Genomic DNA, 19,345 nt, shown 5'->3' with positions numbered 1-19,345 from the left:
CCACGGGGTTACCCAAGTGTTATGAAATGCCTGTTCCAACCAGGAATGAATCTTTGCCAGGATGAAAGAGCGAAAACAGAGTTCTCAGGGTACAGTTCAGACCCAAACAATGGACAGGCTACCCCTGCCATGAAAAACCCAGAGCTGCTTGTGAAAACCGTGGCCTTTTTTGGAAGGTAATCCAAACCCACATTGTTACGGTTTTAGTGCAACTAAAATAGTTAATTAAAAATGTAAATTGCCGTAAAACTAGGGTCGGCAGATAGAGCAGATATATGCACATTTTCTGTGTTCAGTAATGAGATCATGCCTCCTCGCAGCATACAGAATAATACAATGACAACTGATCGATAGCTGGAAGATAGAGTTGAATTTATGACACTTCGTTGTCATGCAGGAGTTGTCCGTGCCCTTGTCTTGGAACTTTCTGTGGCACTTGGCATAGTTGATCATCTCATGCTCTTGGACACCCCAAGGGCCACTGGTTGGCACCGTGCTTGAGCGGTTTAGATCCTTGCTGTGAAACTGGGTAATGTCTTTGCCTCCTTGGACTTATGAATCTAAATCATTGAGCTGTGGGGTCCATCAGGGTTCCTCTATCCCCAGTCGGACACCATCCTATGTGAGCTTCTGGCGTGTGTGTGATCGATCATATGCTGCACCCGTTTCAAGGTGCAGTAGTATAGCAGACCTAAACACCTTCAGGATCTAGTATGACTTTATACACTGGTCAAATGTAAAACCACTGGAGGAGATTTGTTCGGGTGCTTGGTGCTCAACTTTGTAACTCACTCAATATCTACAAAGGGCTGTTTTTCATGTTTGTGCCTCTATCCTAATGTTTGATTTACATGACAGACTTGTATGTACTGTATAATCAAGTATAATTAGTCAAAATGAGCCTAACATCTCGGTTTCATATACTTATGAATCAGCCAGCCAAGGTCTTAGCAGACCCATGCATGTTAACTGCCATAAAACGTCGGCCCTTTAACTGGATACTGGGGATGGCATGCCATCTGAGTAGTCCTAATATGGATCAGTGGTCCTCGTGGTAATGAGGGCAAGGGGAGTGCCATTTCCTGGCTTAGAAGCCACTACTTAATTTTTGTATTTTACAAAGTTTTATATAGCGCGAATTTGACCCGAATCGGGTATCAGAGCACCTTACATAGCACCAGTTGCATTACATGAGGACACAATCATTTTTGTTAGGCACACAGAGATTAAGTGATTTGCCCAGAATCCCAGGATGTTAAGCGACTACCCGAAGCCAAGCCATGAGCTGTGACGAGGCAATCTGGGAAGTTGGGCTTGCCTCATCCAGTGTGTCATGGCTTCTGAGGTCTTGTCGCCCCTCAGCTGTGCAGTGATGCGGCAGAGGAACTCAAAGTTTCTTCTTGTCAGCGGTGGGTCGTGGGATTGTTGTGCCAGTGGGAGAGTGTGTTGGGTCACCTGGTCACCGTTCTGCCAATGATGAGGTAAGCGTGGTGGTGTAGGGATGCCTCCACGAGTAGGGCGAACAGGATCAGGACTACTTTAGGCACGATCAAAATCAGATCTACTAGTCAGTATGGTGTACTTTTATGTCTAAATTGATTCTAAGGAGTGATGGGGAAAGGTGGCAGCGGAAGGGTTGGATGCCAGTTGCATGGGTGCTTGCTTTCTAGTATTATAGTTTGTTCTTTCCTAATGGTTATATTCATCTTTACGCTTTCTCTCTCCAGCCATTTCTTCCACCGGGCTTGTATTGACCCCTGGCTTTTAGAACACCGAACATGTCCGATGTGTAAATGTGACATCCTGAAAGCTTTAGGGATTGAGGTAAGATATTTTTCAACTTGTATTCCATGTATTAAGTAGCCGAATAATTAACATGAATGGTGCGTGTAGCATTTGTTTTGATTTCCAGCCTGCATTACCATTGAGAGCTAATTTGCAGTTTCTGAACGTGTACATACTCGGTACTTTGCAGTGCTGTGCAAAACAATCTTGCAGTTTCAGGTGAAATGCATCTTAAAGGGCTGAAGTCTTGCGCTACCATGTGTTGTTAGTGATTGTATAGCTTGATGTGTACTTTCATCAAAGGCTTTATTCTGAAGGTTCTTGATAGATATACATATGTGTAAAATCCATATTGCATTTTATAATTCAATATCTGGATATATATTTTTTTCTTCAATATTTGCATAAACCCAAGAAAGAAAACCAGCATGCATGCATGGCATTCTCCCTCAATCACGCCTCGTATAGTCACACGCACACAATGTCTTGATTGGCCTACACACTCTTTAAAACAAAAAAATAAAAAAACACTACTAGTTGGCTCAGCATGGCAAATTAAAGAAGGGCTCTTTTATCACAGAGGACTTCGACTGATTTGCATATGGCTGATCTGTGTGTTGTGGCATAGTGTGTGGAAACTCCTGCGTCAGTTGTGGTCCCATCGATTGCCAGTGACAGAGATGCTTGCATTTATTCAGATGTTGTGGGTACTTGGGTGAAGTGTCCTACAGTGCTATGGTTTTTGTCCTCTCTTCTGTGCTCTCATCCAGTTACACACCGTTGCTTTCCAGGCTCCTGCTTGTATTACCTCCCCTTTTCTCCTTTGCTGTACCATGCTCTGAGTACAAGTTCCTTCTGAGCTCTCAGCCAGCCAGTCTGATTCTCACTGGGCCATAGGTGTCCTCTGTGACGAGCTTGCACTGCAGTGGATGAGCACCTCTGGGCTTAGCTGTTTTGTCTCTTCTTGTGGGCCTGTGTTATGGTGTGCCTCAGTCCAGCTCTTTCTACTGTAGCAATACAACTGGCTCAGTTTCAAGGTACTCCTCTTACCCCCACTACATCTTGAAGGGGATGCGGAACAGGGAATCTTTGCTTCCACTAGTGTTACCGCCTTCCTCCCGCTTTATAGTTCCACGTATAGTTTCTTCTATAGCCCATACAGCAGTGGAGCAAATTTCAAAAATGGTGCTGTGCCCCTGCCTTTGTACTTTCCTCCATAGTGACATTTAGAAGTTGCTTTGTAAACTGCTTGGGTTCTTTGTTGAATAATGTAGCTAGTTTACTTTGATTGAACAATGTCTTCTTCATACTCCAGTGTATCTTCATGTCTGTCCTGTTCTCTGCAATAGGTGGACGTCGAGGAAGCCCCTGCAGTCACATCAGATTTGTCATCGAATACAACTCCTCCTGCGACTGTATCCCCAACTTCAGTCGCAAGTACAACCGCGTGGACTGAGGAGGATGAGCGCAGTGAGACTGCGTCTTCGGGGTACGCCTCGGTGCGAGGAATGGATGAGATAGTTGCAAAGGATGAGAGTGCCTCTGGACAGAATACAGGTATCTATACAGGGAACCCTAAGAATACTCAGGTCTGCATCTCAAGTAATGGCTAACTTGCTGGGCAAGAACAATTTACAGGGGGAAAGGGAAATTGTATAATTGATTGCATTTACACATCTTCTAAAGAAATTGAATATTTAATTTATTCCATGTGAGCAAGTTGCAGAATATTCTTGAATGAGTGTTTTGCTGCTCTGGAAGAGTAAACATGCCCTTTTGATTGTTGTCATCCACCAAACCAGGAGGGTTGCCTGGAGAGCTGTGCTTTCTATGCATTGTATCTGCATGATGTGAAGAATATTCTTTGCTGAGCTTCTCCCCTCAAAATACAAGGAGTTTCATTCTATATTGTACTCTAATACAGAGGGACAATATACACTAAATATGCTTCATATATATGACTTAAGCCCTCTCATTTTCCAGTGCCCCACTTCAGAGAATTCTATTCCTAGGTCCCCCTCAGCTTGAGCAAGGTGTTGAAAACTGATGATTGGTACTGCCCACCCCCAATGTTTAGGTTGCTACTACACAGTAACCTAGAATTTCACCTGACATTAACAGAGATAGTGTGGCTAGCCGATATATCTTTAGCTGTTGCTAAATAAATGTGATTGTGGTCCTCCTTGAGACTGCACCAAAATTCAACAAGAGTATGCCAAATAGCCCCAGTAGTGTTGGAGGGAGCGCCAAACAGCAAAATGTTATTTTGTCTGGGGTTAATTCTTACATTAGAGCTAGGAGTAGCATTGCAGCCTGAACAGTCTTTGTCAGTATACATGCTGAGCTGCTGTGCTTTACTCTCTAAGATGCTGACATTATAATAGCCTAGATCAGTGATCTTGATATGGCAACATCACTTCCATGCATGCCTCAACACAACTAGACTGTCTGATTTCCATTGTACCCCACCTTTACTGTATAACTGTCTTCTATACCCAGTGTGTGTTGTGCCAGGAGTAGAAATATGCAAAAAGAACTATTGATGGACAGAATGCAGAACAATGTCATACATTCACCCCAGTACAGAGATCTGGGCCTAAATCCATCGTTTTTTTGCTCACCATGCCATTCAAGTTTGGACCCAGCCATATGCAAATCAGTCTTGACCCTGTGCCCAATGGAAACAGTCCAGCCCGAACTGCCAGGCCAGGTCCTCCCTGGACTGGAAACAAGCATCCTAGGACTGGTTTCGGGGTTTCACCCCTCATCAGCCAGGATAGCTTGATTCCAGTGGCATGGAGAGCACAGGACTCACGTCTGAGCATACCCGTCCCACTCGGGGTGACAAATGCAAAAACAACAGTTGATGGACAGAATGCAGAACAATGTCATACATTCACCCCAGTACAGAGATCTGGGCCTAAATCCATCATTTTTTTGCTCACCATGCCATTCCAGTTTGGACCCAGCTATATGCAAATCCGTCTTGATCATTTGACTGGGGGAGAGTGTTTGATTTGCTCAAACGCTCCGTCCATCATCCCCTTTGGTATCGCTTTGTGAGTAGAAATATGGGTTGAAATAGTACAAATTGGTTGTTAATTACTATTTACACAGCTGTTTACTATGGAGTACTTCTATAAATTGAGTTGGCCTAAATCAGTTGACACGTTTCGCCTCAGGGGTTGGAATTGGCCACTCAAAACAGACAGGCACTCTATGGAGGAAACAGACCGCATGGGACCCGGATAAATCACAGATTACTCGCCCTTCATACCTCCTTCCAGCATACTTAGTAAATCGTATTCCTATCCCCAGTTCCAACCCTGACCCTTGAAAAAGCCACAAGTGTATTAGCATTAGGGTGAAACAAGCGTCATCTTGTTTATATATCCATCATTGTATGAAACACTATATTGCTTCAATTACAGAAGAAATGTCTGTCTGGCCAGTTTTTATTATAAAGATACATAAACCAACCTACACAACGATCTTCAGTCTGGCGGAATCATTCTTTGCTGTTGCAGGACTGATGCAGAGGTGTATTTCACATCAAATGTGAAGGCATTCAATTTGTCCCGTAGACCGCCGAGAATGGATAGGCTTCATTCTGGAAACTCAGGAAATATTTTAAGCTTTTTTGCTCTTTTATTCTTTTATTAGAGGCAGGATAATGGATGGAATTTTTGAAAATCAAATAACAGAAATGGCACAACAAATTAGCATCCATAGTATTTAGTTACTTTACACTACGATGCAATTATAAACAAAGATCACTCGAAGAACAAAGGATGGGGGCTAGGAATGAGTTTGGTATACAAAATGAGGTGTGGGCACAAGTGATGACACTATGAGCAAAATACTATTCGTTTGCCATCCTGATGCAAAAACATTTAGGGCCCAAGTGAAGGAAAAAATCCTGATAAGTTAACGGTGGAAATTTACTCCTTCTCCTAAGCACACTTCTCCATTTGATTATGTTCACAAACCTTTCCAGAGGAACACCTGGAAACTGTTCCAGGAGCATGTTTCCAGTTGTTCGCCTGAAATGTCATGGCTGTTTGAGAAACCTGTTCATGCTATGAAGTGTTCTCCATAGCGGCAAACTCTGCACGTGCCAATGTAGGTTCCTAAGCCAATGCACTATTTTCTCTCCAATGAAAACCTTTTTCCCCTTGGAGAAAACCCTTCCACTACACCCCCAGAAAATCTGGGCATGAGCCGCTCTTTCCATCCCTGAAAGGGGAGTTGCTCCAGCCCATGGTGGGAAGAGAAGAGTTTGGGGAATGCTCATAAATATAGATGTGTTGGTGCTCCCAGACTTCCAAGGCAAGCAGCACTGAAGGATGCTCTTTTTTTCACCCCTTGAGAATTGCGTCCAAGTGCGGACTTCTTCGCCCCGTGGCACAGATGTGAGTCATCTTAAAGCCAATTATGCCTGTGGGATCCCTTTGTGAATTCCTGGTAGTCATAAAAAGGGTACATTCAGCCATACACCTAAGGGTCTGTCTGAATTTACCTTTGTTAATCGGGCCCACAGTCCTTTAAATGAGTTTAATAACCAGCATAGGAATGACGACCTTGGAGCAAAAGGCTGCATTGTGATAAAAAATCTACCCCAAGGAGTGTTGAGCTTGTAAGAAAATAAGGTGCCAAAATTCAAAAGATCTTATCGGTTCAGTTTTACTGGTGCACACCTTATGCAGCAACGTCTAGCTAATTGTTTAAGAAATGACAAAGGATACTGTTCAACATTCAATCCTCTTATTTTATGAATAACCACTCAAAATCTCTGTGCCTTTGAGGATTGATGGCTTTTATGCAGACAGTGAGGTAGAGACTATTCCGAGGTAGCATCTTATAAAGGTATTTGGAAAGGAAAGTTGTGAGCTCAAAGTAATTGGTAGCGGCTGGCATGGTCACGGGTGGGAAGGGGTCGCGGGGGGGGTATTCGCAGGCGTGTCACGGCGAGCGCCACTGGGAAGGGTTCGCAGGGGGTGTCGCGGGGAAAGAAAAAAAAAAGATTAAAATGACCTTTATGCAGGCCGGTTCCTGCATATTCTCTGCTCCTGCTCTCCGGCAGGAACAGGAAGCATGCAGCCTGACTCCCTTCCCTCAAATGAGATTAGTCGGGACGGGCCGAGCCAGGGGCTAGTGGGGTGGGCATGTTCTCCATGCAGCCTGCAATGGCGCCTACATGGAGAAGGGCAGAGTGAGCATTACTGGTTTGAGAGGGCCGACCAAACAGTCTCTGCGCACTCAGGACTGGGCAAGCCACTCCTACCCTGCCCTGCGGAGCTGACGATGGAAGTCCCCAGACACCTATTTGACAGAAGTGGAGGTTGACAGCACTCCGTTAAAGAGGCGAGATTTCTTAATTTTAGCAAGATCCTGTTTAAAAATCGTAATATCTTCAAGTAAGTGTACAGAGAGTCTTGTGGTGTACTCCACCTTGATATACATAGACTTAGTTCTTTTATAAGTGTTGAAGTATTTCATTAACCTTTTGCACCTAGGCACCACATATGCAGTACAAAGCAGTGGTGGCTGCCTCAGAACGGGGGAGGTGGGGGAGGTGGGGGGAAGGGGGATGGATTTAAAAAAAAAAAAAAAAAACTTTTTCCACTGCGACGCCACACGTCTCTCCTTCGTTATGGAAGTAAGGTCTGCTGGAAGCACCGGACGGACCCAGGGTTTTGGACTCTCCCAGCCTATCACAACGCTGCTGTTGCAACACAACCCAATGGAGAACATGCAAGTGCACATGAAGGTTTAGAGGAGGACAAACCACTCCTCCCCTGCTCTGGCGTCAGAGCCCAGCTCCGCCCTGACTCATGCATAGAAAAATAAAATTATAATAACGTCCTGTTATCAGTTTCTTTTTCTTTTTCCCACTGCTAAAATAGCAGTGGGGCGACGCCCCTCTGCCTTAACGGAGGAGCCGCCACTGCTATAAAGGTTTGCTTTAGGGTGTGCAGAATATGCAACATCCGGATGGATTTAAATATAACCACTTGAAAGACCGATTTTACTGAAAACAAAACGTCTATATGATCACTCCTAAAGTTGTAAAGAAAAAGTACTGGCAAAATAATTAGGTCTGGGTTTAATGTACTGCTGCATGCATTCAGCCTTCACACATTAGAACAAGATATGGAAAGGCAGAAGCAGCCAGAGTTGTAAAGTAACCCCTTATGCAGTTCAGTGGGAGCTCTCCAGTGGAGGCGGAAGGATACACCCAAACAGCCAATGGTATTATTTTAAGAGATGATTACTTAACTAGGCTGAGTCAAGAGGTCCCTGACCGTTTCACACCAATGGCTGGAAGAGGAAAAAGCCGGTGGTTAAAATGATGCAGACCTAAAGCCCAGTCTCTATATATTGTTGACAATAGATCTGTTTGACTGCTTGGTTTACCACCGGTAACAAGTGTTGTCATACTACCGCTAGGAAAATGCATTCTCATTGTCAGTTGACATATGGCCACAACATTCATGCTGTGAACTCACTGAAGCCGTACAATGGAGTAGGCCTGCAAGCACGCATGCCAAGAGTTGTCGTAGTCAACACTTGCAAGATGGTTGTTTGAGTGTAGGTAATCCTCGTGGTGGCAGTATATTTTGCTAGCTACAGGTGATGCGTACCTTTAGAATGCTATTCAGCTGCTGCCGAGACTAGAAACAACTGCACCACAGTTAAGAAATAAATGGAAATGTTTCTATCCAGCTTAAAGCATGGAATCCTATCCAGGCATTGGTACTAGATTAACCAAGTCTGATTGGTAAGTGTATTAATGCTGAACTAGAGGTGGAAGTGTAATTTGTATTTTGAATCTTGTAAGCTATTTGGTAAGGATCAAAAAGACAATAGTTAACATGCAATGTTTGTGTTACTGTTAGTGGTTAGAAGGTAATATTTGATTACATGTGTTAAATGATCTGCTTATAAAACTAGATACACTGCCACGTAGTTGTATTTGTATTCAGTAATACTTTGCTTGCAATAGCTATTAGCACTCTGAAGCATGCTGAGGTTACCACAGAACACGGAGTGTAATACCTTTTTTACCTCCTTTGGCAGGTGGTACAGCAGAGTAGCTGGCACATTGTATAGATTCTGAATCATGTTATCCAACTGTTCCTACAGTAAATTCGATTTCACTAAAATTAAATTGTGAACAACGAAAAATGTATAGTGTGCATTAGGAAGAAAACCTTTTCTAGTTTTCATGTATACATATCATTGGCAACACCAATAGAGAAGTATCTGCTGACATCTAAGTTAAGGAATGTGTGCCCAGAAAATTTATAGAAACCATTTTTTTAATTCAGATTTGCATTTTTGATGCTGTGTTGGATGGATGAAGTGATGGGAATCAGCATCTGTCTCCCCATTCATGTGAGGTAGTGATATTTGTCAACCCACCTATTTGCTCTGTTATTTTGAGTTTCATCCTCTGACTGTGGGTACTACTCTGGTATTAAAGATTCCAGGGTCCCCACCTCTCTACGTGAGTTCCAGTGACCAGAGCTCAGTTAGGCACTCCAGCCAAGAGGCAGAGGATGCACACACGCTTGAAGTGAAGGAGTGTCCAGTTTGCCTGTGTGCAAGAAATACATCTCACGAAGACGGAAATGGGCAAGCTGCATAAAATGTGGCATGGGCAACTCATTGGCACTAAATCAGTGTAATCGTGAGCTACATTAATCTGTATAACCCCAGGCATCCAACTCAGGATTAGGAAAGCACACATAAACAAGGAAGGTCGCTACATTATACTGTAAGGGGAACTGAAAGGGAGACCCTTGATTATTGGTAGTTCTTATGCCCCAAATGTGAACCAAATTCAATTCTATAACTCATTATCCCCACCCTCTTGAGACTCTGTGACACTCAAAGTATAAGGGTGTGATTACAACTCCCTACTAAATTCTGAGAGACAGATCAATCCCTCCACTGATTGGCACACAATGTAGAACTACGGCGCATAAATGTGTACTGTGGAGTGTGATGTATCCCAGTGAGATGGGGATCTTGTTCTACTCTTTAGTCCATGACATACACATGAGACTGGCCACGTTTTTTAGAGATTTCAAAAACTGCAACAAAAGTTCACAATACAAGTTATCTATGTCATACTGAATCAGGCCATAACCCTTTGCGACTATCCATAGATTGGGCTGCATACCATCAGTGATACCAACATGGAGGTCAACCATGGAAGTCCTGGCAGAAGCCACATACAGGGTGATCACTGGGTTACACATAGAGCACTAGTGTAGAAAAAACATAGGTACAGCAGAAGCTCCGAAACGTGAATGGGATGCTTTCAAAGTCGTGATTAGGGGTACCGCACTTAAAGACACTTTCAGTATGAAATTAACATATAATAGGCAGATTAAGGAAACCAAGGATACTATCCAACTTTTTGAAAACAGGGTAGATCAACCATGCATATGTGACTGATTGACCACCAAAAGAAACCTCTGAGTGGTAGACCGTAGACAATACACTGCTCGCAGTACACTGACTGTGAAGAAACAGGAAGGTTTTTGGCCTAGCTGCTGAATGCATAGTCAGATAGGGTTCCCATTTGCGCTATTCGCTCACAGGTAGGTGGCACAGTGAACTCACAGGGAGCATTAATAACACCTTTGTTAACTACTCTAGGTATTTATAGAACACCTCTACTAAACATACTCCAGAATACTTGACTGATAAACCTCTGACATGCTTGAAACAGGAACAAACATGAAAACTGGATGAGTCCCTGATGCTGGCAGAGATTAAAGTTGCAATAGATCAGTTTGCTAGTGGGAAATCCCCATGGTCTGATGGGCTGCTTCCAGTCTTTTACAGCAAATATAAGACTATGTTGGCCCCCAAACTCTTAAATATGTGTACATAGGCTTATGACACTGCATTGGCGGTGGAGCCTCTGGCGGCCATGGCTAGAATGGGCAACCACTACGGCGGCCTGGATTTCAGAGGGAACCGCCACTTTATCTCGCTGTACGCGGACGACCTCCTTTTTCTGGAGAACTCCGACAGCGCGGTAGAGGGCGCGGAAAGACTCCTGGAGCGCTTCGGCAGGGTATCTGGCCTCAGGGTTAATTGGAATAAGACCTGTCTGTTCCCCCTACGGCGAGAGGAGGAGCAGCCCCCCACCCACCAGTTGATTAGATGGGAGCCTAGATGCCTGGACTACCTGGGGGTGCATGTGTACCATGACGCCGCGAGCTTGTTGGAGGGCAACATAGGCCGTAGCATCCGTGCCTTACGAAGTAGTATGTCTTTCTGGGCCACCCTGCCATTGTCAGTAACGGGCCGCATATCTCTTTTGAAGATGATCGCCTTGCCCCGATTGTTGTATTACTTCAGGACACTCCCAGTTTGGGTGCCCGGAACGATTTTTAAGCAACTCAAATCGCTGATAACCTCCTTCCTGTGGGGCTCGGGCAGACGCAGAATAGCGCTATCAACGCTGACCCGTCCAAAAGACGAAGGGGGCCTGGCAGTCCCGAACTTCGAGCTCTATTATTTAGCAGCACAACTGCAGTCCTTCACGTAGGAGGTAGCGAGGGTATACCGCGGTCCGGAGCGGGAGAGGGACATTGGCACTCCTCGTCATGTGTTGGCTTACATCACCCTCCAACAGAGATTGGCACTCGGGGATCTGACCCAGGAGGAGCGCACGTTCCGCCTGTGCTGGAACAGCTCGCAGAGGCGAGCAGGAGTCAGACACCCATATGCACCCGAAATCCCCTTGGGCATGGTGACAGCGCTCCCTCATGGGGGTGATTGGTCGAGGCTGCAGCTGTGGGAGGAAGCGGGTCTGCAGATGGTGGGGGACCGGTATGATGACAGCGTGCTGTCCTCGTTCCAGACTTTGCAGGATCGCTACGACCTCCCAAGGGGGGATTACCTACTGCACACGGCGGTAGTGAGCCATACAGGCACATTGGGGGGAGGGTTTAGTCGAGCCCGCTACAACGCAGGCGTGCCAATACGCAATGATGTCGGCTGGCACCTATAAGGCAGTGACGTGTCTTTATTCACGGATGCTAAATGAAACCCTTCAGCCCCTGACTGCTTTAAAAAACAAGTGGGAGTTGGACCTGCAGGTGGAAATCCCGGACACCACGTGGACGCAATTAGTGCGTAGAGCCAGAAAAAGCACGAGAAATGCACGATTTCAATTGATTCATTTCTACGTGCTCCACAGAGCATACCTTACCCCAGACAAAATAAGTAAATACTTTGGAGCTGAGGAAGCCGCTTGCCCTAGATGTAACAGGATAGGAGCGCACCTGGTCCACATGTTGAGGGCTTGCCCACACTTGCAGGAGTATTGGAGGGAGATTGACAGCACGTTGAATGAGGTAGCAAACAGGGATTTACAGTACGACGCACTGGTTCCCGCACACGCCCAAGAATAAAATATCCAGCAAATTTATAGACCTGGGCCTCATACTGGCAAAGAGGGAGGTGACCAAGGGGTGGAAGTCGAAGGCGGGTCCAACACACCGGAGATGGCTGAACGAATTCCTAAAATGGGCGGCTAGCGAGAGCACACTCAGATACCAGCTAGCTCACCGTCAACCCGATGAGCGGGCTCAGGCAGCGGCAATGGAATGGGAGATGTTAGTGCAGGCCTTGCGAGACGGCCTAACCAGGGGGGACGACTATGAGGACTCTGATGACGCAGCTGATGTAGTCGTGATGCCGGCTCCCCTGCCAATCACACACGCTTAGGGATTACTGGATCTTTCCTGCTAACCACCACACATACTAACTCTTCCTGGCTAGGCGCTATGGGGGGGAGCACTGGGGGGGAGGGGGGAGGGATTGCAGGATCACAATACAGGGAAGTAGAATGTGCGATTCATGGGACTTTGGGGGAGAAGGGGGTTAACGTCAAAAGCGGGCGGCGTATTTCCCCACTAGACGTCCGTACTGGTGAGAACTATACCGATGTAACATATGATTACGTGTGCCGCCCGGCCTCCGGGATGTGGGCAGTACGGCTGTGTATACTGCACGGATCAATGGTCACGGGGGATGGGAAACCTGCATTAATGACATTTGTCCTGAATGTTCTACGATATATTTGGTCCTGCAATAAAAATGGTTTGACAAAAAAATAGGCGTATGACACTGGAACTCTCCCCTCTTCCACCAGAGAAGCCATCATTGTGGTCGTACTAAAACAGGTAAGGGACCAGCTAGATGATTAGTTGTACCAACCATTGTCCATACTGAATATAAAATCTTGGGCAAAATAATTCCCAGTAGGCTCCTTCCTCTGATTAGGGACCTGATATACCTAGCCAAAACATTCATACTAATCTGAGGAAGTTTTATTGCATTGTATTGTATTACAGGGTTGCTTATTACCTCTGTGTGGTTGTTCCATGTCATGGACATGGTCTAAGAGGTGGATCAACTACATGCAGTTGCCTCACCTGATATCAAAAAGGCATTTGATATGCTCCTTTGGACTTACTTGGTCAAGGTGTTAAAACAAATGGGATTCAGAAACACCATAACCAAACTGATCAGTTTCTGTACATCAAGGAAGTGACCAGAGTCCGGCGAGGCTGCACTGTTTATGAAACAATTTCCTACACAGTGACCCAATAGGGATGTCCCTTTTCTCCTTTGCTGTCCGCGATCACAATACAATCTTTGGCAAGTAAATTGCGCCGTCAGTGAGATGACTAGGTAATCGGACTCTTGCGGAGGACACACATAGTCTTGATGTATGCAGACAATAACCTCTTATATCTTTGCGACTCAACAGCTACTCTGCCCAATTTCATGAAGATCTTATCAGGCGTTAGGGGAAATATCTAGTCTCTGGATAAACCATGTCTGTATCCCCTGACTCCCATGGAAGGTACAGATCACCTGAGGCTGCCAAACAACCCTCTTAGGTGGGAAATAGAAATATTAAAGTTTCAGGGTATACACATTTACCATCATAATGACTGGCTTCATGGAGGTGGTCTCTGCATGCCAATAACCGGAGTTAGTCTGTTCCCTTCTGGTGCAGCCAAAGTTTGTCCTCAATAGGTAGGGTCTCCATTGTCAAAATGATTATCCTTCTCCAGTTGCTGTACTACTTTGTCACCTTATCAAACCTAATTAAAAAGATTTTTTTTCAGAGAACTAAATTCTGTCCTCCAGCCTGATATCGGGGGACACAAGGAAGTGATTGGCTTTAACCAAGTTATGGAGACCCTGCGAAGAGGGCATTTGGGAGCTCCGCATTATGAAGTATATTTCCTAGCAGCACAGCTGCAATGCAGCTCCAAATAAATGGAAGGCATGATCTTGTGTGTGCTGACATGAAGGTCAGTGAGGATGACACAAAAATAAACATGAGTTGATTTTGAGCAGCAAGGGAAACATGGGTTAAATATCTAGAACCATATGGCTTGTTTGGCTCTGTTGGTACTGGTTTCTGAGCCATTAAGAGAAAATGTCTCTATATTCTGTTGAAATTTCCTTATGGTGCCTCTCTAGATTCTCTATACTGGTTCAAATGCCAGATAAGATATCCTGGCTGGATGCTGGGGTAATGAAGATAGGTGACCTGTATGTAAATGACACGTTTCATACAGTCGACTCACTTTGAAGAAATACACAATCTGTGCAGTTCCTGATCTATAGAATGCTGAAAAGAGAAATGACACTCACTTTGGGGAAAGACATGCGAGGTTTCTAGAAATAACAGACTTAAGTTCACACAAATGAATTGCCTTCACCACACATCTCTCCACAGCTACACTAGCAAAAATATACCCTGGAGTTCCTGATAACTCTCCCAGATGCCAAGCAGAAAATGGTGAGTTCACCCATTTAGCACGGGGATGAGACCACAATAAGAAAAGTTATTTATAAAATGTATAAAGTGCTCTGCCACCCAAACAGTATCCTGGCGCTAGCCAATTACAGAGATAAGAGAGACACAAAGATTGAAAAGAACCCTAAAAAAACAGTGATGGAGCACCTTGAAATGATAGCCAGCCAAGACTCTACCAATTACTTGGGGAAGAGCCAGGTCTTAAGCACCCTCCTAAACTGTAACAAGTCGGTCATGGTTCTCAGTGAAAGAGGAAGTGAATTCCAGAACTTGGCTGTGCTAACCATAAAGGTCCGGCCACCTTGCCTGGAATACTGGGGAGATTTAATTGGCTGTTTCGGGGAACTTTCAGGGAACAGTTTAGAACTTCAACCTGCAGCCTCGTCAATTTCTGAGGATTGGACCTCAAAACACACAAAAATACAAAAACAAGTATACACCAAACAAATGCTCAAATATTAAAATTCTTTGTGTGATTCACAATCAAGTATAGAACTGTTTTTTCCATTTTCTATTCAGCTTCCTTATTTGTATATGCTTATTCAATTTTTAATTTATTAATTTAGATGTTATCTATTTTTGCAAACATTCGCGGGAACACAGGTTAAGAACCACTGTTTTGAATAACTTAAAAGCTTCAATTGTTACCTTGTCAAAAAAAGCTTACATCCCAATTTGCATGTTAGGTTTATGTACGTGTATATTCAAGTCTCCTCTTATCAGAGGCTTGTTGGGTATAAATTAACATTTGGCGTATGTCCAAGCCCTGAAGGGCATTCTGACCTACCTTTTAGGTACAGCTCAATAAATGCATTATACTGTGTTTTACTGATGCCTCCTACTGTGTGTTTATGCTTATCCTTCATTTTTTTCCTTCCTCCCAGGCGATGACAATGAGCAACTTGTAAAGCATGAACCCAACACTTTGGGAGTAGATGTGCTTCCTCACATGGATAACCCAAGTTTTGAGGACGAGGAATCCCAGAGGCGTGAAATCAAGTCATAAGCTTTTGACAAGTGATTCAAAGTTTGCACCTTATGAGAACTGTGAACCGGTCAAACTTTTTATTTACTTTTTTTTAAAACCATTCCGTTGAACAGCTGAAATATTTGAATAATTCTTCTATGACTGTGTTTAATCAGTTATCCCATATTCTTTTAAATTATGTAAGCAGTGATTGACAGATCACAAGGTATGTGGCAGTTCATTGTATGCAATACTTAAAGGAATTTCATAGTTTTCCATTCACTGTTGCTGCTACCAATATGTGAACTATGTAGAGACGCATGCATGCATCTCCTGTTGTGACTGATCTCTACACAGTCTATATTGTAGTAGCAATGCTCCTGAATAACTTAATAGAATAAAGATAGTGTTGCTTGTAGCATGCTGGACCCATGCATATCCAGGGACTTTTTAACTGTTAGCAAATTCTAGTATGGATATCAATACAGGGGAACATTGAGTCGATGATAGAAAATCATGAGGGTGGGCAGAGAATCAATAGTTGATTAAAAGGAACTATATAGAAGTATTGGATCAGCATGCTGCTGATAATGCACATTCTCTATTGCCACCCAAACGTGTGACAGAAAAACACGTTTTGCATTGTGAAACTTTTGCTCTGATCATTTAAGTTATGGTTCACCAACTACTATCGCTTAAATGCAAACCTCATGCTGAAAAAGCTATAAAGCTCAAATGAATGTTAAATTAGAAAATGTGAATTTGTATTGCTCAAATCGATCACTTTGGTGTCTCACATTTGGTTAATCATATCTTGGGTATTATTGTATCTGATAAGCACAGTATACCCATGTGGATCAGCAGATTCACAGCTGAAATATTGCAATTTTGAACTCTATTGAAGGATGCCTTAATAGGTAGCATTTTTTTAATCAAAATTACATTTTCATGTTTTAGCTGTTGATTTAGCTGACCAACCTTAGATGTATTTTTAAAGAATAAAAGCCACATCAACACATCAAATGAATTGCTAATGTAATAAATATTTATATACATGCTGAAAAAACAGATAGGCAGTCAAATGAAACTGTTTGTTCTTTCTCTTGAAATAAGCCAGATCAATAGTAGGCACCATTGTAATTAATGGTAGATAGAAACTCTACACTTAATACAATGCTGAAAATTATAGAAACTTAGAATGATAAAGACTCAGTTGAGGATTGATAATCTTGTATACACACCCAGTACATCATTCTGCTCAGTCCTCCTAATCGTTTTGTTGCAGAGATGGGTAGTAATATGAAAGTATCATCAATGTAATGATGACTCAACAACTCGCAAGGTCATTGAGAAAGATTAATTTATCTTGAAGAGGCTTGAACAATGTCATAACCTTTCAGATTGTAGCTTGATAATGCCTTAATTTGGGACAGTATTCACCCTCAAAGGCGTTTGAACCACAAAACAGTGTGGTGGTTATATTCAATTATATGTGCAATGTGAAATCCTTTATTGACCTAGGCTAGCATTTCGGACCAAGAGTTTTATCAACATGTAGGTAAATGGAGATTATGAAATCTGATTGCAGTACATAAAAACAGTAAAATATGCTTATTAAAAGCTATTCCAAGAGTATTGCCCCTATAGGAATGGTATTTTGGGAAGAGAGGGGTATTATGCAAAGGATGTTTGTGTAAAGTACATCCAAGAGATTATAGTCTAAATGCATTAATTTTTTAATATATACATGTGACTTGCTATACCCCAACCAATGTCTTATTGTTGCATTGCTTTCAAGACATGAGATTTTCTAACTGACTTTTTAAACAAAACAAATGCGATTGCCTTAATATAATACTCAGAACCTCACGTTACATGTTAAAGACCATTTTAAAGACTGCACTTTATTTTTATTCTATGATAATATATCTTTTCATTTTATGATCTTCTTATTAAAATGTGAGCAAAATATTTTGGATCTCATTTAGGAAATTCCTAGCATTAATGTACTGTATTTTAGGGTATTGAAGAAAACTCTACTGAAGAATTTGAATAAGTCCTATTTTCCTATTTCCTGGTGAACAGTGTGATCGAAATGCTGTAAATATAATTTGATTTGTATTAAGAGTATAAATATCAAATGTAAATAAAATAATATAAAAACGTGAGTTTGTGTCTTCGTTCTGAAAACGATTTGAAACTTTTTAGAACAGCGATACCATCTAATCTCCAAATCAGCTTATAGCTGCAAAGTCCACCAATGACTGGAGGTAGTCCATATTCACAGAAAAATAGGTGAAAATTTGTGTCCCTATTCTCATATCGCTTGAAAAGGAGGTATAATCTCCAGAAATTATGGTGATAAAAGGATTCAATAATATCAAAATCATAGCAAAGTTATTTTGAACGGCTCTCGCCCAATGTTTTTATTAATAAAATGTATTTTTTGTATGAATGCTTGGAAAACAAGCGAATTGAAATATGTGGTGGACATTTTTCTTAAACAACGTCAGTCCTAATATGAATTTCTCCACACGTTTTTCCTCATACACATCTAACCGCATTCTTGCTGTGTCCTGATGCCTTATCTTCACCCTACCACTCTTGACCCTGGCCCACTTTGCTTGATTTTATTCCTAAGTGAGTGCAGGTGCTTGCAGGTATAGGGTATAGATATTTACTGGGTAAATTAGAGAATAGGGATGATACTTCTGGCTCCAATTACTCCTGCTTCTTTATGACATTTCTTATTTTCTCCTCCTCAAATTTCAGGCAAATATAGAAGTAATGTTAATAGTTTCCATAGTGTATAAAATCAGCTGAAAATTTGTGGAATGTCAAATCTTTTGGGGATCATAAAATTGGTGGAGTACTCACATCTGCAGTGTCTGAAGAAAGATCTATGCAGCAGATTTGACTGTCACTACCCATGACCTACTTGAGATGCTGTTTCTTTTACTGTAGCGATGGCTGCAACAGAATGTGAAGTTGTAACGCCCTGAACGTCTCAGGATCGTTTAACAGACACGACAATGAGGACGCAACCACTAGTGAAGGGTTAGTTGTTTTAATGAAGGCAAATATAATAGAAAGAATAAACAAAAGTTATAGTCACTGGAATCCTCCAGGCTAAGTACGTTACCAGCCCACAGCACGGATGGTCCTAACCGTCCTCTGCATATACGCCGGTCCCGGCGTATGCCAACAGAGGGCAGAAATGAAATGGCCGACAATGCCAATCGGTAGGCTGTGAGGGGCACGAAGAGTGTTGGGGAGAATCGAGGAGTCAGGGAAACACCCAGCCGGGGTCTCTACCTGAAGGGAGCAGCCGCTCAACCTCTTCCTCAGACTGCACCGGGACGCGGAGTCACCTCCTGGTGATGCGTCACCGATACCCCAATCACAAGCAAGAAGACTGAACCGAGAGCAGCCGCTCGATCGATCCTGTGGACTTCCGAGTCTGTAACGCGGCAAACACCTCCTGGTGTGCGTTACAGCTGGCAGTCCCTGTGTCTCTGGTCGGGCTGGGAGTTACGACTCCAACCAGCAAAAGCGCCACTGCGCTTGGACTCAGCCGAGTCAAAAAGCGAAGCTCAATGGTTGACCGGTAGAGCTTCCGGGTCCTTCACAGGTGACGATGGGGCAAGACACGGCCCAGGGAGTAACGACTCGACCTACCTCCGTTCTTGCCTTACTGGAGCACCACTCCGGAACACTGCTCTTCA

At 43.4% G+C, this 19,345-nt stretch overlaps 1 protein-coding gene across 2 annotated transcripts in view; it reads left to right on the top strand.

Moving 5' to 3' along the window:
• RNF128 (ring finger protein 128) overlaps positions 1–17,788 on the top strand; it is a 651,941-nt gene extending 634,153 nt beyond the window's left edge. For both annotated transcript variants that reach the window (XM_085608031.1, XM_085608032.1), the window contains exons 5-7: positions 1,728–1,824; positions 3,135–3,342; positions 15,538–17,788. In XM_085608031.1, coding sequence (XP_085464157.1) covers positions 1,728–1,824; positions 3,135–3,342; positions 15,538–15,659 — 427 coding nt within the window. In that variant the 3' untranslated portion in view covers positions 15,660–17,788. The remainder of the gene's footprint in view (positions 1–1,727; positions 1,825–3,134; positions 3,343–15,537) is intronic.
• Positions 17,789–19,345: the final 1,557 nt, after the last annotated feature.

Source organism: Triturus cristatus, chromosome 5_2, assembly GCF_964204655.1.
Source record: "Triturus cristatus chromosome 5_2, aTriCri1.1, whole genome shotgun sequence".
In the NCBI taxonomy this organism is placed as follows: Eukaryota; Metazoa; Chordata; class Amphibia; order Caudata; family Salamandridae; genus Triturus; species Triturus cristatus.
This window is presented reverse-complemented; position numbering and strand designations above follow the sequence as displayed.